This window comes from Peromyscus leucopus, chromosome 7, assembly GCF_004664715.2.
Source record: "Peromyscus leucopus breed LL Stock chromosome 7, UCI_PerLeu_2.1, whole genome shotgun sequence".
NCBI classification, from domain to species: Eukaryota; Metazoa; Chordata; class Mammalia; order Rodentia; family Cricetidae; genus Peromyscus; species Peromyscus leucopus.
In genome coordinates, this window is record NC_051069.1 from 1418775 (window position 1) to 1439082 (window position 20308).

At 41.1% G+C, this 20308-nt stretch overlaps 1 protein-coding gene across 1 annotated transcript in view; it reads right to left on the reverse strand.

Moving 5' to 3' along the window:
* The window catches only part of Aldh1a2 (aldehyde dehydrogenase 1 family member A2), a 79519-nt gene that overhangs the window by 42910 nt on the left and 16301 nt on the right, over positions 1–20308 (reverse strand). The window contains exon 2 of the mRNA XM_028865615.1: positions 55–159. Within this exon, the coding sequence (XP_028721448.1) occupies positions 55–159 (105 nt within the window). The remainder of the gene's footprint in view (positions 1–54; positions 160–20308) is intronic.

Genomic DNA, 20308 nt, shown 5'->3' on the forward strand with positions numbered 1-20308 from the left:
TGTTTTGCTGTTATCGGTGGTTATTCCACAGGGAATCTTCTAAGCAGCACATACCTTGTCTGCTTCTTGAACTTCACACACTTGCTCTCCTGTGGCTGGATTGCAGACAGGGAACACTTTCCCACTCTCTGAGTTCTGCCATTCATTGTTAATAAAGATCTACAGAAGGACACAACAAAATCGGATATGAGATATGGGAAATCAGAAGCCTGTCAGTGGCTCAGCAGTATGGAGGAATCATGGTAATACCAGTTCCATGCACTTATTGGTACAGACGTGTAGAATCTGAAGTGTTGAAAGACATTCAAAAGAGTATCAAGTCCAGCCTCACTCCTAATGCAGGAGAATCTTCTCATGACAGTTGCTTCTTCCAAATACAAAGTAGGGATCTTAACTTCAGTGAACATGCCAAACAATTAGAGTGTCCTTCCACCAGTAAACACAGAAAGATAGAGCATCTTGTGTACAATCCTACACCAAGGCTAACAGTATTGACATTCCAATTTCTGGCCATTATAGAGGTAGCACCCTGGGTTAAAGTGATGGTCATTAAGACTTTCATATCAGTTTCTCTGTTGGAAGCCTCGGAGAATCTTCAAAGAACCTGGATGGCTCTGGAATAAGCATTTCCCTAATTACAGTCAGCTCCTGAATTAAGATTTAACTGTGCCAACTAGTCTGCTACTGAGTTAAGCAAGTCATAAGCCACACGTGTTAGCAAAATCAAAGAGCTTCTAGAACTTTGAAACTGGGCTAAGATTTTACTAGAGGCATGTTTTTCTTACGTTTGAAAAGGATTTTAAAGAGTTCTTCCAAGTGTCCCATTCCTTAGCCTGTCAAATAACACCGCTGTCTGCTGGATTCAAGCTTAGTTTTTAAGTTTTCCTATGGAGTACATTTCTAAGGATTGCATGAGTATTTCTTGGAAGTTTTCTAAAGATCAAATAGAAAACTACTTTAAAAAATTCTTTTTTACATTTGTTTATTTTTGTGCCTATGTGTATGTATACATGGGTGTCCACTGTGGTACATGTGTGGGGATCAGAGGACAACTTGTAGGGGTCTGTTGTCTCTTTCCACTATGTAAGTTCTAGGGATCAAACTCAGGTAAACAGGCTTGGCAGCTAGAGCCTTTACCCACCAGCAAAAAAAATTACTTATATTTCAATAGGAATATTTAATATTATTTAATAAATATTTAAATATTTCTTTGAAAATAGAAGACAAACTGGAGGAATTTAAAGTCATCTCACTTTCCCTGGATCTTGAAACACTGTGCTAACTCATTATCTTAGGATTGATTCCATCATCCTCACTCACCAAAGAGTTCCAGTTAATGCTTAAATACTAAAAATAAGGAAACAATGAAATCATGGGGTAAGTAAGTCACCACAATCATACTGTCCTTCAGTTTTCTAGTTACACTGACTACAGTCAGACATTTCAAGAAGCTAAAAAACAGTTCGGAGGCATCACCTTAGTCTTTTTTTTTTTTTTTTTTTTTTTTTAGCTTTTACTGAACACAGTTGAGAATTCAGAATTAAGTTTCTTTATCAAGGGACAGGGGGAAATTAACAGAGAAAGACGCTTCACAATCGTTAGATTGGAAGGTAGAGGCAGAGACAGGGTACACTTTGTACATTTCAGGGAGGACGGAAGGGGCTATCCAGTGAAATTTTTGGCTAGGAGTCTCTAAGATAAATTTTCTCAAACTCTAATCAAAGAATCAGCCTATGGGTGTAACTCAATGATAGAATGTTTGCCTCATGTGCATTGATCCCCAACACTGAAAAAAGGTTACTTGCAATCGACAGTGCTCCCCCCAAAGAGAAATAAAAATCACTCAATAGGAAAGATTTAATCATTTGATATTGTGTAAGCAGTCTACCAAGGCACTGGTCTATCTTGTTTTAATAGAAAGATAACTGATAATTCTTTTATCTTTATGAGTAAAAGTTTGATAATTATGAGTAAAATTTTGCTGAATACAACAGTTATAAAACTAAAAATGAAAAGTCTTTTAATTATAATATTAAAAAGGTGCCATCTCTTCTACAAAACAATGAGCCTTGGCACTTCTCAGGAAGATTGCACTGTGAGGACACAGGGACAAGGAGAAACAGAAACACTGACCAAGTGCAACCCGGCAGAGCTGGCTTTCAAAATCTGAATCAGTGTTTCAGAGGACCGAGACGTCCCACTCACATATGCTGGCTGCTCTGCAGGTGACTGTGCTCACAGGCAGGGTTTACCTCTGTTACCTGTATGACACCCGGGTCAGTACGGAAGAGCAGTTTCATTCACCAGGGCTCAGTTATTACCCTGTTCTCATTATCTCTTTATTCTCACTCCAGTTTTCGAAAAGGAATTGAAAATGTACAAACTTGCTAAACTGTTAGAAAGGGTTCATTGGAATCAGAAGGTAATGGTGCCTAGGTTCTCGGTATACAAAGGGTTGATTCTCTGAAGGGCTCCCAGAGGCCGGCACTGGGCCCTGACCCTCCTAGAGCTCCAGCGCTCCCCTTTGTAGGCCTGGCTCAGTGTCGGCAGCCCTCCTACTTCTCTGTGCTACAACTGTCCCTTCCTCCAACTCATCAGGTTTACTGGGACCTAAGCTGCTAGTGTCAGTGGTTCTATTTTTAGTTCTAAAACTTCTTTGTCATTCAAAATCAATAATGGCAGTAACAGATTATTCCCCCATGGAGTGGCAAGGGAACCTGATGATATTTATGATACAGTTTAGTGAATACACAAATAACAGGTAAAGTCCCTCACAGTCAAATTCCAGGTAGCAGGTGTGAAGAAACAATGGCATTAGATGCTCAGCATCTGTTAAATATTGCAATATTTCTACTGCAGGGAACGAAATCAGTGGATGGGGAAACTAGTAGGGCAATTTTCAATGAAAAATTGGATATTCCTTTATTTATGTCTTAAGAATCTCCCTCCCATACTTATCTCTTGCAAAGAGAACACCACTAACTTTACCTTGTATAAACTTGGCAAACATCACCTCGATCCTGCGATCAACTTGATGATTAATCCTGAGACCAGAAGTGACAAGACAAACTGGCATTGGTCTGCTCCTGATGTGAAGCCCGAGAGACATGAGATCTCCTTGCGGTGTTTTATCCCAGAGACTCATCTTGAGTTTAATCAGGACAAATCCCTAGCTAATCTAAGTTAAACGGCAGCCAACAAGAGAGCTGGCCCATGCTTTTCTAAAGTGTCGATGTCATAAAGGAGGGGAGGACTAATAAGGCACAAAAAATGACCGCATCCTGTCACTGTAGACTGGCTCCTGGACCAGAGGGGGAAAAGAAGAGAGAGTGAGACAATTGCTCAAGCATGATCAAAGCTGTAGAGTTAGACACTCACATTATGCCAATGTCAATTTCCTGGGTTTTTATATATGCTGTGGAATATGAGAGCGTCTAGAGAATCTGGGTGAAGGTTTGACAGTAGTTTTTCCAATTTTTTTTAATCTGAAATAATTTTAAAAAGAAAAATCTTGAAAGTTATGAGTCCTCTTTTTGTGCCTCTCTTTTTTTAACTATAAAATGTCAAAACCAATATTCTGAATGAAGAAATAAAGGGCTCAACACCTTCCTTTTTCCAAAGCATCCTTTAAATGTGAGTTTGTGGAAAATACAAACCTCAAAGTCTAACTTAAAATATGGACCTGTGTTGTCAAAAAAAAATGCTTAATTTAGGACTTTTCATGTTATTTTAACTCAAAGTCCTGTTAGTGAAAAGTAAGAAATTCTGCTTTATGGTGTGATGGATGTAAGGAAAACTGGGTCAAAATAGAAAAGACATCTGACTCCCTATCTGACTACTGCTTAACTTGTTTGGAAATGTACAAGCATTCATTTTGTTTTGTTTTGTTTTTTTGAGACAGGGTTTCTCTGTGTAGCCCTAGCTGTCCTGGAACTCACTCTGTAGCTCAGGCTGGCCTCAAACTTGGAGACCTGCCTGCCTCTGCCTCCTGAATGCTGGGATTAGAAGTGTGTGCCACCACTGCCCAGCTAAGCATTCACTTTTAACATAATTCTATGATGTAAGTGAAGGCAAAAGAAACAGATGATCCACAAAAGAAGGAACCTGCCCTTTTCAGGTTCCTAAGAAGATGGGACAAAGTAGCTCATGAACATTAATTTTCTTTTCATGTTTGTGAAAAGCTGTCTCACTGGTGTTTTAGGGGTTGCTGTTGGTATTAAAAGACATACTGGATGTGGTAGCCTCTTATTTAATGTTACTGGAATGGAACATCTGTTGGAAGGGGACATGAATCACTGCCTAACATTTTTACAGATAAGATTAGAAATACCTCTACACCAAGATAAAATCCCACACATACTGAAAAATAAAGACTTTATTTGGGCAACAGATTTTTATTACACTGTTGTACTTTATACAAAAGGATATGTGTAACAAGAACACAAGTTAAGATCTATCCTATTGGAACATACCATGAACATTCCATTCAAGTACTAGACTGTTAGCAGTATCACCAAAACTACCTGAGTGCTTCTTTCTGAACCTGCCTCCAGCTGGACCTGCCCAGCTGCTAGAGGCAACCACTAGTTGGACTCTTCATCCATCCATTCTCATGCAGCTGCTTTCTGCTTCTTGTCCTGGTATACTAATAGTATAGTGGTAGTACTGTTTATTTTTTATTTTTTTATTATTGAGAAATTTTCTATTCATTTTACATACCAACCACAGATCCCCCTCTTCTCCCTCCTCCCACTCCCCAACCTTCCCCCGCCAAACCCACCCACAATTGCCACTTCCTCCAAGGCAAGGCATCCCATGGGGATTCAGCAGAACCTGGTACATTCCACTGAGGCAGGCCCAAGCCCTTCCTCCTGAACCAAGGTGTCCCACCATAGGCACTGGGCTCCAAAAAGCCCACTAATGCACTAGGGACAGATCCCGATCCCACTGCTAGGGGGCCCCCTAAATAGTTCAAGGTACACAACTGTCTCACCTATGCAGAGGGCCTAGTCCAGTCCTATGGGGGCTCCACAGCTATTGGCCCACAGTTCATGAGTTCCCACTAGGAGTTTTTAATGTTAAATCCCGGTGGCTTGTTTCTGGTATGAAGGTTGTTCCTGCAACCTTCTAGTAGCTCTTACTGCTCTTAGGAAGCTTCATGTTTGGTGTGAGCAGAGTCCTAGAGAGTCTACAACAATTATTTCATTGATAAACAAATGAAGGCAGTTTTGTCTCTTCCTTCCCAGTCCGTACACTTTTGATTTCTTTTTCTTAGCCACTGACTAACCAGGAATTCATTACTTATTAGAGATGATGACACAGTACGGGCCATCTTGCCTTTCCCCAGTGTTAAGAATGAAAGTATCTGGTTTTTCACCATTAACTATACTGATGGTTCTATATTTTATAGAAATATTCCTGATTAAGTTGAGGACATGCTTTTTCTGCCTGATTTGTTGAGAGGTGTATTGTCTTGAGTAGGTGTTAAGATTTTGCCAAATGTGTTTTTTTTCTGTAAAGAAATGATGATACAACTTATTTTCTTTATCAGTTCATTGATGAGATGGATTACATTAATCATATTTTGAATGGTCTTGTATACTTGAAATATGGTCAGAAATCACACTGGTGTCTAATTATTCTTATATGCTGTTGGATTAAATTTGCTAACATTTTGTTGAATGTTTTGCAACTATGCTCATGAGAATCTGCTTTATAGTTCTCTTTTCTTATAAAGTCTTTATATAGTTTTGGTATTTGGATAATGATAGCCCCATAAAATAAATTAATGTTCTCCTCATTATACTTTATGGAATAGAATGTGAAGAATTTATATGTTTGATACAAGTCACCAGTGGTAACATCTGGATTTGATGCTTTTAAGTTTATTAATTACCAGCTCAATTTCTTGAATACAATTAGGCTTATTTAATTTATTTTTCCTTGTTTAAATTTTGGCTGAATGTGTGTTTAAAAGAATTTGTTCATTTCACTTAAATTATCAAATTTGTGGATCCGTGGTTGTTCATAATACTTTAAAGTTATCTTTTCACTGTCCATGGGAACAGTAGCAATGCCGCTTTTTTCATTCCTAATGTAGTGATTTGGATTTTATCATTTTAGCTAGCTAGGCTAGCAGTTCGGTACATTTATTTATTTATTTATTTATTTATTTATTTATTTATTTATTTATTTTTGAGGAAACAGCCTGTGATTTTATCATTTTTTAAAAATTTTTAGTTCATTTCTGCTGTCATTTTAAAAAATTATTGTCTTCTGTTCATCCTAGACTCACAGTTCTTCATTCTGTTTCTCTAAAACAGAATCTTAGATTTTTTTTAATGTATACCTTCAATATTACTTGATGTTTTATTTTTATTTAGTTCAAAATACTTCCAATTTCCCTTGAGATTGTTTTCATTGGCACTGGTATAGTTTAGAAGTATGCTGTTTAACCTCCAAGTAGTGGAGGGGGGTGGAACGATCCAGCTATCTTTCTGTTCTAGTTCAATCCCCCTGTGGTCTGAAAGTATATTTGTCTTATTTCTACTGTTTGGAATTTGTTAAATGGTATCTACAGTCCTGGATGTGGTCCATCTTGCTGGCTGTCCTCTGAGCATCCTGCTGTGCTAAGGGGAGTGGGAGGCTGGGGGGGGTATTTTACTGTTTAAGAACTAGCGCCAGCATTTGCCACTGTCGAAAACCTAACTTTTGCATTTCCCTTTAGTTCTCTATTCCTTTTCAGAGCATTGCTCTTTTTCATTATTAAAAGTAACAGCTGTATGGAAATCTGCTCTTAATATTTCTCTTCCATACTGCAGTATTTCATATTATAATGTACAATAAGGTGGAGGCTGGAGAATGCCTTTAGAAATGACATGATTATTGTCTAGAAACTCCTAAGAAATCTAAAAAAAAAAAAAAGATTATAAATTTAGCAAAGTAAGATCAATATATGATCAGCATACTATGAAAAACTCACTGGAAACTGAAACTTAAATATATACACCTGTAATGTGCACATGTGCACATATACATATTTGTCCACGATCTAGTTGCATTGTGACAGAATTTTAAAAAATATCATTTCCTTCATTGATGAAATAAAAATCTGTGTAACTCTTTCCAGCAACAACTACTAACCTCTTAAAATGCAGAAATATAAAAATGTTTGCTTAAAGAAACATCTAAAAAAGAAGAGCTATGGATCGTGCTTGCAAGCAATACCTCCTAAGATGAGGGACCTGCACAACTCTCTCTAACATCCTTCCTTCTCTGTGAAATACAACGACAAGACATAAATAGCAGAATTTGGAACTAAATGGGGGGAAATAATTAAGCAGAAACTTATTTTATAGAAAAAGAAAAACCTGTGCAATATTTATTAAAGGGCTATTTTAAACCTGAAATTGTTCGTAAGTACTACTGAAAACTCACAGAAGATGTGTCCTCTGCTGTTCTGGGACTTATGATAATATTTCACAGACGAGATTACTTTCAGGAAAGTTAAATGATGTAAGGCAGTCTGTGATTTAGTGCCAAGATGGACAGCAGAGATAAGAATTGCAAATGTTCTCTACAGAGACGGGAGGAATGGTGTGACAGTATGGCTGAAACGTTAGAAGAATCCTCCAGGAAACAAGGACTAATGAGGAGGATGACCTGGGGTAGGGCAGGGAAGGTGGAAGACAGAAACTCTACCCCTAATAAAATGATTCTGCTGGCCTGGCGGTCCCTCTCTCTGACTGCAGTCCCTTTCTGGGGACCATCCGATATCCTGGTTTAAATGTGACAGAGAAGAAAGACAGGTGAGTTTAGACCTCCTCCTCCCCATTGCCAAGACCCTGGCCATACAGAGAACTCCCAGGACTGAGCCTCCTCTGGCTCCTTAACACCTGCCCCTACCTCCACATCATCCTCAGAGTGGGAAGTGAACATTCAGGGAAGCCAGGCCCAGGATTCATGGAAATCCATAGAAACAATAGTGAGTAGATCCAAAAACATATAAAAAGCAGCCAGAGAAAGTAGGAAGCCAGGCCAAAAGAGAAACAACTTTCAATGTTATCAACTAATCCCCACATTTACAAAGAACAAAGATAAAACTGCAAAAAAAAAAAAATAATAAAAAAATAAAAAAAAAATAAAAAATAAAATAAAAAAAGCCATGGGAGTAAAAAGAAGTTTCCAATGACACATAAAATTGCTAAAATAGTGCTAGAAAATTATTTTTAAAATATAGTTCTGTTAAAGTATAAGAGGCCCTAAAGCAATTGCAGAGATTTGATGTAAATAAATGGAGAGGAAATTCATGGATTAAAGATGAAGAAACGGAGGGAAGGAGGAGGCACATCAGGGCCATAAATGACTAGAGAAGACATTCAAAGACGAGAGGTGAGGGAACAGAGGGAAAGAGGGAGCGGGAAGACAAAGAGAACCCTCCACCTCCCAGGAGAAGTCACAACGTAACTACCAACATTCTGAATTGTTCTGGCTTACTAACTAGCTTTTTCTTTTCTTAACATGAAAATATGCTAGAAAAAGCCAGACCATTCAGCAAACAGAAAGCCTGGAACGTGAAAACAAGCAAACAAAAGTTGACAGCCATATATACTGATTATGCTGTGAGAACTCTTCATTCGCTGTAGGCTTGAGTCATGCTCCTGGCTAGGGCAGCCTTTGCCTTTTGCTACTCCTCTCTGCAGTGGAGGAGGACCTGCAGGAGTGTGCTGGTGCCTGGGCTAGTGTCACACTGATGTTCAGGAGTCTGCCCTTGGTCCAGAAGAGTCTGAGAAGCCATGCAAAGAAATAGAAAAATAAAGACCAGGAGTCAGACCCTGGAGATCAGGAGTCTTAGGATGCATGCAAGCAATGTACCCAAAGGACTGGGAGTCAACGGGGCTCAGGATATGCTTTCTTCTTTATAATACCTAACAAATCTCTATTGGCATTGATATCAATGCCTTCCTGTCCGTGTTTGCTTGTCTGTTAACCTCAGAATTTCCCAACATGGCTTCTCCTCTCCTTTCTTTGCCAAACATCTGAACAGAGCTTAACTCAGGAGGCTGTGCCTCTTAGACACGAGCTTCCATAGTCTCTTTTTATTAACGCCCCCCTGCTCTCCCTCCTTCTCTTGGTTTCTTATCTCTCTCACCAATATTTGTTGAGTGTCTATGCTCTTCTAGACACTGTGGTCACTGGGTCTCCTAGATTTGTTTTCCTTCTTCTCTAGGCCAAGTGCATTATGTCTCTCAGTCTAAACACATCTGTCTATCTCGGGCATATGATCCCATCAGTAAGAGGACCAAAGAGGGTCCTGACTCACCATTCCAACAGACAAAGACCAGGGCTTCCATATCCATATCACATCATATGCAAATAATTCTTAAGAGGAAATAAATGACTCCTGAGACCAAATCACTTGTAGAAAGCAGGCTTGGCTAAAACAACCCCAATTACGTACAATCTACTGTCCCATAATTCCTAACTATGCTACTGGCATCTGTTTTAGCAAAAATAGTAAGAACAAGTCAAGTGGGTGGCTTTGATAGAAGCATGTTGAATGAGAGCCTCTGGGACTCTGTTGGCACAACATGGCATCGAAGCCAAGCACACACCAGTGTCAGTTGTGACACAGTCTCACACTGGAAGAAACTAGACTTGCCATCCGTGTTGCAGGAGAAGGCAATGGGAACTGCTACTGGTCCTGGTTAATGTTCATTTCTTCCTGTTCCACTTTCTATAAACAAGGTAATGCCTATACAAGCTCATTACTGTAAACTGAGCACATTTAAATTGGTAGTAAAACCAGAGTATTTACTCTAGTGCATGTATAAAGTGCCTCGTCCAAGGTTTTGGAAATGTTTCAAGTTTTGAAACCAAGCAGCTGGCAGCTTTACAAGCCAAACCTTCCACTGAAATCCCTCACTCTGGAAAGTCTTTTGGTGTCCCGTGTCAGGTAGTACCATTCAGCAGACATTCATCTCCTCCCGCCCCTTGGATTCTTTCGCCATAAATTTGCATTCACAGGGCTCTTATAACTCTTCCAGCACTATGGGCTCCAATGGCTGTTGATTAAATGTATGTATCCTGTGCATTCAATCTGACTTTCATTATGGTCACTTCGTAAAACCGCCATGGGCCGGACAAGCGATGACACATAGCAAGAACCTGGAATCCCTGCAAAGGCTCAGATGAGTTTTTTTTTCCTCGCTCTCTCTCCCTCTTTATTAATAGTGACCATTTTGTGGCCTAGCTCTAAATCAGCCAATGTATTTGACAGCAAATGTTCCTATCTATGGATTATATATAACCCGTCCTAAACACCAGATGAAAAAGGGATAACCCCAAGAAAGGAAGGGCTTGCTTCCATGTAAATCATGTTACAAATTGGACAACACCCAGAGAGTTCATTGTTCGCCCTCAATTGTGAAGGCCATTCCCATTTACTATTCCCCTGGAATGGATGTTAATTAAGGCCGACTGAGACCATAAATCACCCTGAGAGTTTTACAATGTAATTCAGCATTAAGCATATGTATTTAAATAAAAAGTAACTTATTAACCACTAGTGCTTTTCCAGAAGTTGCTGAGGCCATTTCTTTATAATAGAGGCATGCCACTTTTCATTTTTGTGGAGAGAAAATGAAAGAAGTATTATCTTCTTAGAAAGGTAATGGATAGTTAAGGGATTCATGACACTGTTTATTAGGAAGAAGGGAGGAAATGAAAAGAATGAAGGAAAAGGAGAAAACAAAAAGGTCAGAGGAGACAGTTGGCACCTCTTTCTAATCGACTTTATCATTACTTCTTCATTTGGTCTCAAGCACTTACTATGCATCTACTCTACGTTAGCACCATGTGAGGCACTGGTAGGTAAGACCAGCCCCGCTCTTAACATTAAGTGCTCAGTGCTGTGGCTTTAGTAACACAATGTCTAGCAACACTTAGAAGTATTCACTGAGTATCCCCTATGCATCTGGGCACATACTTACAAAATGACATATCTCTGTGTGTGTTCATGTATGCGGGTGTATGTGTATGCACAAGTGTCTATGTGAATGTGGACGCCAGAGGGCTCCTTTCTCAGGCATGCTCTACAGGTTTTAGAGTCAGGGTCTTTTACTATACCAGAGCTCACCAAGAAGTGATGGCTGGCTGGCCAGCAAGCTCCAGGGATCCACCTGTTCCTGCATCCCCAGTGCTGGGATTACCAGTTCACATCACCATGCTTATCTTTATTTTATATGGGTTCTGGAGAGCAAACTAGCATCCCTATGCTTGCAAATCAAATATTTTATTGGCTGAACTATTTCCTCAACCCCAACCAAACTGATATGTTTTATATTCAAATTGTATATAATAATATCAGAGAGGTAATTTGTGTGCTTCACTGAAATCTGACCACAGCAACCACACCTGCCTGACAGAAGGCAACAGGCCACTCTTCTGAAGAGAGGATTTGGGTTTCATCAAAGAAAACCCATCTCTCTGAGCACACACTTTTAAAGGCAGGGCTTCCAAGGCCTATGTTCTTCAAGAACTGTGCTAAGAATCTAGATGCACGGTTCTGATGACTTTGCAGAGTAAGACAACCTGCAGAGAGACAAATAATAATCTAGAAAAGTACTTTGTTTTAACCCAAAGTACATGGATAATAGAAATCCAGAAAAATAATCCAGAACAGTCAGTACGATTAGTTACCCACAATGTACTGAGAACTTTCATTATTTCCTTTAATTTATATAACTAATCTGTGATGTAGGCACTATCCCTGTAGCATACACTATGGTTGGGTTACAAGCCCAAACTCATGCCACAGATAATTCACATAGCAAAAACTTGAATGTAGTTCTACTGAACAAAGCTCTTTCCATCCTACTCAGCATTCCTGGCTTTCCTCCTTTCCTTTGCCAAGCTGACAGTTTAAAAAGATTATATTCTGTCCAGCCAAAGGCAGTAGGAAAAATAATATAACTAGGGAATTCACTGTAAAGTCAAACGTGAAAACTGGTTATCAAGGGAATAATGAAATCTAATATTTGCACACGTATGTGGTCCGGGCACGGTTCGAGACACTTCAGACAGGTTGACAGTTCAACACTCAGGACTGCCACATGAAATGGGTTCTTACTGTTTTACAGATGAGGAGGCTGAGGCCCAGGAATATAAAGAACCTGCAAGCAGCCAGGAATGCAATAGATCTGAAGTTTAAAAACTCGGCAACCAGCCACCTTCTCTCAGTGTGAATGTGGTACTGGAAACAGGGCAGTACCCAGTGCGGTCTCTTCCGTGGTACGTAATCTGTGAGTGGCATCTGTACTACCCTAAGCAAGTCAACCTCTGTTTTTCTTCCTCTCTGATCTGGCCTAGCCAATCCTTCCAGGCTTCACCGATGCCTAACCCAGAGCAATGATGTAGAATACCACCATTTCACTAGGGACTCCAAAGCATCACATTTTCTATCAAATATGTGTCCATACTTAAATACAGCTAGGAATGGGTGCCTCTGGGGAGAACCAGCAATTGTGCTAATGGCACATGTGCTAATGCCCTAAATTCTGTAGCTCCTCCCTAATTCTGTAGCTCCTCCCTAATTCTGCAGCTCCTCCCTAAATTCACCCAACTGCTACTACAAAACAACATGAATCAGGTGGCTTACAAATACCAAAGGCTCAGTTCTCACGGTCTGACAGCTAGATCAGGGTTGAGTCTCTAGTGAGGACTCACGTTCTGGATCACAGATGACGTCTTTCCCATCTGGACTCTCATCGCAGAATAGATGGGCTAGGTCTCTTTTGTAAGGACATATTCCACTCATGGGAAACTCTTGTCTAATCATTTTCCAGAGATTTCACCTCTAATACTATTGTCTTGGTATTAGGAATGCAACATACAAAACTGGGGAGAGATATAGACATTCAGACAATACAGCACTCTCGGTCCTCCCAAATTCCATATTAAAACTACAGCAATTCTTAAACAAAGCACAAACCTCTATAAGCCCAGGGTATTTTAACATGTTGTTCCCTTTCTTTACTTGCTAAAATATTAAAATAATGGTGATCTTTCAAAACACAGTTCAAATACAATCTCTTGAAAGACTTCTCAAGTTCCTCAGCCATCTGCTACCTGCCTATAATATTTTCCTGTAATACTTCTATCGATGTTCCTACTATTCTGTTTGTTCCTTAAGGACAACTACGCCATCCTTATTTTTATAGCTATCTGAAAACAGAACTGTGGCCTTAGTAGTTGCTCAATAAATATTTGCTCTGTGTTGATACTACATTAAGTAGCAAGAACTTCTTCCAGTAGGAACTAGACTAATAAGTACTTCAAATTCAAGGTTCTTAGAATCCCAGAGACATTTCCATCTCACCTTTGAGACAAGCTGTCCCTTTATTCAACCCTGAACACCATCTCACTTATATTGCTTATTTTCTCCTTTTACCTTGCCTAAATCCAAACTCCTATTTTATGGCACACTATAGACTATTGGTCTGTATGGTTCTTGTCTAAACCAAGACAAACAGTTTTTAACCAGAATATGATTTTAAATTGATCCTGTGACCACCAAAACAATATAATTAGTGTCCTAAAAGCAATGTCGGTATCTTGTTAAAGCCCTTAGGAACAAAAGTGATTTGCGGTCTCTCTTGGGTGATACACAGCCTGGAAGGCCAGTGAGAACTGCATTTTCCACAGCTGCCCCCCACCAAGTGTGTAGTGCAGTCAGTCTCCAGCCGCTTTGCGACAGACTGGGTCTTGAGGGTTCATTATAAGGAGCTAGTACTTTAAAAGCATATTTTTTTGATAGCATTGGGAGTTGGGGGTTGGGGGCGCAGGACAAGGAGGAGAAGCAGAAGGAACAGGGAGATGGTAAATGCCTGACAAGTGATTCTGCTTTTCCAGCTTTCAGTGTCTTCCTGAGAGGCTCGGCCTTGGTAACCAAAGAAAGGCTAATGTATGGATGGTATCAGCGACAAAAATCCTCCCCACCCCTTGACAGACACTTCCCAGGTGATGTTCTGGATAAGTTTTGAAATTACACTTTAGGAATTTACTATCAACTAACCGGGGAACGTTACTTGTGATCAAACCTGTTGCCGTTTCTACTGGCCTCAGCATTCTCATTCCCCTTACATCTGAGGTCCCAAAGAGAAAAGGCAGCCACCAGTGGGCGCTTGCTAAGGTGGCTTATCAGAAGCTGTGATAAGGCACAACATTCTATTCCCTAAGCACGCCTGCTTTCACAGCCATTCAGACAGCAGCTGCTGAATTCATCTTCTGCCTTCCGTAGCTCGTACCATTTCCCGTTCTATCTAGGTTTTAACATGTAATGGATGACTACAGAGACATCATAAAGCATAATGAAATTTAGGTAGAAGAGTCCTAAAACACAAGCCAGCTGAGACCCTGTCCCATACTTTTCCCAGGAAAACTGCCTTTAGTTTCCGGTGTATAACCATCTGTACGGCAAGCTAGTACTCTGACAGCCAAGCCTACTAAAGCTCTATTTTAATATCCACTGATGAATGTCTTTGGCTGGTTTAAATATTAACAGAGGCTAGGTTTGGCTAGGAAAAGACAATCACAGGGCTGGAAGGGGCTTTAGGCAACCTGCACATATATGTAAGCACATCAGATCCGATCATTTGCCCATGGCTGTGTACTCCCAGTGAGTGGCAGAAGCCAAACCACCATGCCCCAACTCCCATACCAGTGCTTCTCCTCCATTTCATTCTTGCTGATGTCCAGTTGAGAAGCAGGCTGGATAGCCAATAAAGTCCAGTCCTCTTTGCTTCTCCCACAAGGTTTGTAAGAAACCTTGATACAGTCTCTTGGAAATTAGTCAACACCAGGAATTTTATTCCCATCTAAGCACCTTTTTCTTCCAGCACAACCAGTACAGGCAGACAGTAACTTCACATTTCCTTTTTAAAGCACCATATGTTAGGGAAACCTTGGCTTACCTCAGGAAATGTGACATAATTTTAAAATGAGGTGCTGGGACATTTCCATCAGTGTCCCCAGGTGTAGGAGAACTGCTGCCAGGGACAGATAGCAGCCAGCCTATGATGAGCCTCTCCTAGGAAATTCTTTCTCTGGGCTTCCTAAAGAATAGTTGTGCGCTCTTAAAACCACGGCCCTCTGCACAGGAGCCAGAGGGGAGACTTCAAAAGCAATCTTGTTCTGAGGACTTGGTCCAGGACGGCTGGCTTGGGACGAGCAGAAGAAAAGGGAATGGCCAGCCTGGACTGCTTTTAGGAGCTGCCTACATCTGAGTGGGTGAGTGTCTTTCCCACTCCCTTCCTCTGCAGAACCTGGGCATCCAAAGCTGAGCGAGAGAAATGCCATCGACTGCCCAAGTGTTTATGAGCCAGTCACAGCTGTTTGGCGACAGTTTCCCTTCCTGGTTAAGGGAATGAAAATAAAAATTCACACTGGCACTTTACTAGAGACACTCCACGAAGAGCATCTGAAAAACTCGGTACTGAAGGACAATTCCCTTCTGTAAATATTTTACAGCATCCTAGATGCTCGGCACCTGAGAAGGAAAGGGCACATAAAATACTTTCCTCTCAGAAACACTACCTTCCCAGAGGTATGCGTTCAGGAAGCCTAGTAAGGACAATGCACCATGGCGATGGCTTTCGCCAATAGGAAGTGCCCGTTCCCAGATCACAGAGGAATACACAACTCAGAGTCTCTGGGAGAGATGCTCAGATATGCAAGTGGAGAATACGGCTGTGCTACCAGGCTAACACGGGAAGACCATAAATAAGTGTGTGTTAGAGTCAGCTCAAGGCCACTGTGCTGCTCTATACACTTTTATTCCTAAGAGACCACTGGGGTGAGAAGTTAGGGAGACACCTCCTACAGTAAAATGGCTGCTGCACAGCATGAGGAGCTGAGTTGGGATCCCAAGCACTCATGTAAAAGCCAGATGCACAACGTGCATGTAACCTCGGTGTGCGGGTAGGTAGGGCAGAGCCAGGTGGACGTTTGGAACACACTGGTCAGTTGGTGCGGTCAGTCTGTGAGCTCCAGGTTCACTAAGAGACTGTCTGAAAAACTAGAGTGCTGAGTAACTGAGGAAGACATCCAAAGTGTCCCTCCATACATGAGCACATATACACACACACACAATCACACACACACACACACACACACACACACACACACACACACCATTTGTTCTCCTCCCACCCCGAGGTAAATATGGAGTTGCTTTACTTATGCTTGATGACTGTTAGGAGAGTTGTATCTACGTATGTAAAACAAAGTAAAGTAGAAGATTCTCCAAGGACAGAAGTGAATACCCTTGCAAGTATTTTTTTTTTCATCTTTCTTGTAGAACACCCTGGGAAGGGAGTACCAGAGCTAAAGTCTCCATATAACTATCAGTCTGCCTGTCCCCACAAATCCCAGAGCAAGTCAGCAAGTTACCTCTTTAAGCTTTGCATCCTTTTCTATAAAAAGGGGAAGGAAGACCTATCTGCCTTACAAAGCTGGTATGGCATTAATGAGATACAGTGTCTGTGCACCTAAGGCTTAAAATGAAAGGGTCCCCTCTCTGAGTTCCTTGATGTAAGGTCTCTGAGCTTCATTTCATTTCTCCTACATCCTAAGATAGCACACAACATGAGAAAATACCCCAAAGATACAGTAAACCATGTTCCTGGGGGAGGGGGGGGCAGAATAAGGTATTCAGATGGGCTATCAACATGACAGATTTTCCTAATGGTTGCATTACCTTGTTTTATAATCTCATCAGTTACTGGGAAGAATACCCACCAGTGCGCTTTAGCCACTCAGGCTACCTCATTTAACCAGTTCTGGAGCAGCTCTGGAGGGTGAATCAGGCTTAGCACCCTTTGCAGCTTACAGCACAGTTGCCATGACTACAGTATAGACAGAGGTGGTCAAGATTTTTCTAACTGGGAAATCTGAACTCTGAGGAATTCTCCAAATAGTAGGTATGGATAGGGTTTAGGTGGAAATCATTTCCTACCCTCAATCAGTCCCTGACACAAGCTGCTGTGTTATATGTAATAGAAAGCTTTGCTGTTTTTATAGTAAATGCTTTAAATTATGTACATTCAACCCTTCAGTGTGCAGTGCTGCGGGGAGTTAAATATTACTTAGTTTGCCACTGAAGTGCATTGAACCATCACTGGAGAGTACCAGTTAGTGAATCAGTAGGCAGATCGATCCATTGGTACACATAGATAGGCTCACCACGTTCTCGTTAAAGACACAGTGCAGTTAGTTGTTTGAGGGAGGACTTACCGCACGTAGACATCTCCCTTGCAGGTCGACCAGCTGTCTCTGTGGATTGGAGTTTTATGAACGAGAGACAAGCCCTGGTGGCCCATCTCAGTACAGAGCTCTGTGAAGCTAGTACCCTGAGGGCATTACAAAGGCAGCAAAGGTCTCTCTGAACTTTTAGAGAAAGTATCTCAGCTTACTTTACAGACAGCTGAGAGTCTAAAAATACAAAGTAAAAATATAGCTGATCATGAAGCCGAGATCTCTGCTAGTGAAGATCAAACCTCCTCTTGAGCTGCCTACCTACATAACTGGAACGGAAGGGAAGACTTCCATTCTGCACTTTGCTTTGTGCTAAAACATCTGGCTGAGAAGTGAGAAGTGTTAAAACACGCTCTCTTCTCCCCCTTCCCAGTGGCATCTTATAGAAAGAAACACCTAGATGACGGATGGCATTTTTCACTTTAAAGTCTATGTTTTGGTATTACGGAGGCATGGCCTTTGTTCAATAAATGTGATCTTTTACTGACAAAAACGTGTTTTTCTAACCAAGCTTGCTTTGCTATGACCTAATTCATCAATTATAATTCAAAATCAATTAAAAATTTTAAATAATGGACCCAATAGTGTGTGACCTAAATGCTACTTATGCTCTGTCCTAAATCAAAAGGCAGAAAAGAGAATTGGCTTTCCAGAAGAATGCAACTAGACTCTTAAAAGTATTCGAGACACACAAGGTCGAAAGAAATTAAAAACCAAAGGAAATAGTTTAAGACAATTCTTTTTCTGAGCTGATTGTAAGTTTGTACTTGAAATCAAGCACTGACTGCCTAACATAAGACACCACAGGCATGGCTGACCTAAGCTGTAATGACGAAGGGAGGGAGAAGGAGGACACGGCAGTTTGAGATGGCCATCTCAGCCCCAGGTCTCTCTGAAAGTGAAAGGCCACTGATGAAGGCAGAGACAAAAGGAGAGTCATCGGTCCTATTCTCCAGAGGACGGTTCGTGTTGGCCTGCCTGAGGTGGACAAAGCTAGCTCCAAATTAGCTGGGAAGGAGTTAGACATTCCTGGCCTCTGTCAGGGCTACTTGAAATGCTCGGGGCTACCTCAAGTCATTTACAATAAAAGGTCCCAGGAAACTTCTGAAAGGCTGTGATCCAGGTCAGACCTAGTGTTCCCTTGGATCATAATTCCGAGCACTATAAAAGGCATTCCTACGTCAGTTGTGACCATCCTGCTCTCCCAACTTCTCTCAGGCACAGATCATGTCTTACAATTGGTTTGGTCCCCTGGAGGCCTTTCTAGTTTTTTTTAGAATCTCAATCTCCCACCTCCTTCCTCTATGTCTCTCTCCCAGTGTGTCTGTCTCTCCCCCTCTCTTGAACACAGACACAGACACACACAGAGACATATACACAGACACAGGACACAGACACACACACACACACAGACACACACACACACACACACACACACACACACACACACTCCCTCCATGCTTCCCATAGTTCCTCAATGGGTCAAATTTTCCCACATGCATAACAGTTACTAGAGAGCATAACTTAGGTGAGTCATGTAAGCATTCTAGGGCTCAGTTTTCTCATACACAGTGGAAGACGAAAACACTTTGCCAAGAAGTAATACTGATTGAATAAAGTACTGAATTACAGAAAAGCTTGGCCCAGTGTGCACTGAAATGTTTTACTGATTTTGATTCAAGATGTAAACAATCAATTCAAGGGGCTGAAGAGATGACTCGGTGGTTAAGAGCATTTGTTTCTCTTTCAGAGGATCTGAATTCTGTTTCTAGCATCCATAAGGAGGCTAACTCCAGTTACACTGTAACTCCAGTTCCAGGGGATCTGACACCCTCTTCTGGCCTCTGAGGGTACTAGGCATGCATATGGTATACATACATACATACATGCAGGCAAAAAACATCTATATCCATAAAATAAAAATAGATCTTTCTTAAACATGATCAACTCAAAGCAACCTGTGAATATTCTAATCACCCATATTCTCTATATTTGTTCATTCATTCATTCATTCATTTATTCACTCCCCATTGTTACTTGAGGTTCTGTTGCCAAACCATCAGAGGGAGAGAGAGCTGGAAAGGTAGAAGAGGCCGTCCCACGTATGAACTGAGCTCCCCAGATGTCCTTCCTATAGCTGCAGGAAGGCAGGCTAAGAAAGGTGCTTCAAACAGTTCTGGCCCGGAAAGGCACTGCTCAGTGGCCTGGGAAATGGGCTTGGAGAAGAAAAGCTTGGGGAAAGGCTGCCCTGCCCACTGGTAGTCTTGAGTAAGCCCAACGTAACATGATTTCTTTTTGTCTTCTGCCTGGAAACAAATGTTCTTTGCCTATCTTCCCTGGGTTTAATTAGTCTTCTGTCTTTCTCAGGATTGACCGTTCATTTGCAAATAGAGGACATCAGAAAGACTGGTGGGTGTGGGTGTTGGAGTGGAAAGAGGTTGGAGTGTTTATTTTCAAAGCCACAGGGGTCCCCATTTGAAAAGCACCCAGCTTATCTCAATGTTTTTGTTTGTATGATTTTGAATTGGAAGGTTGGAGCAATTCATTTAGGAGATTAAGCTGTCTTTACAATGGATCTGGTTGGCCAACCCTAGTATTGCTAGGGTTAAGAGAAAGAAGTCTTTGCAGGGCACTCAGTGGTCCCAGTACAATTAGAAAGGATTCTTTGAATCTTCCTTCATTTCAATGCCAATTACATTTACATAAACGGGTGTCTATTTGCTGCTCACAAGTGAGAATCATATGTCTTCTGTCCAACACTTTAGGGTAGCCAGTTTCAACAAGATACAGGACGCCCAGTTAAATGGGAATTTAGTAAGAAGAGAAAAATGAGTAAAATTTCAGTCTAAGTATGTTCCAAATCACTGAGAAATCCTGGGGTACACTTACACCAGAGTTACTTAATAACCCCAATTCAAATTTTACTAGATATAGTTTATCCGGCAAACTTAATCAGATTTTCTTGGGCCGCTGTATGTGTTTCGAGAATGCCAAG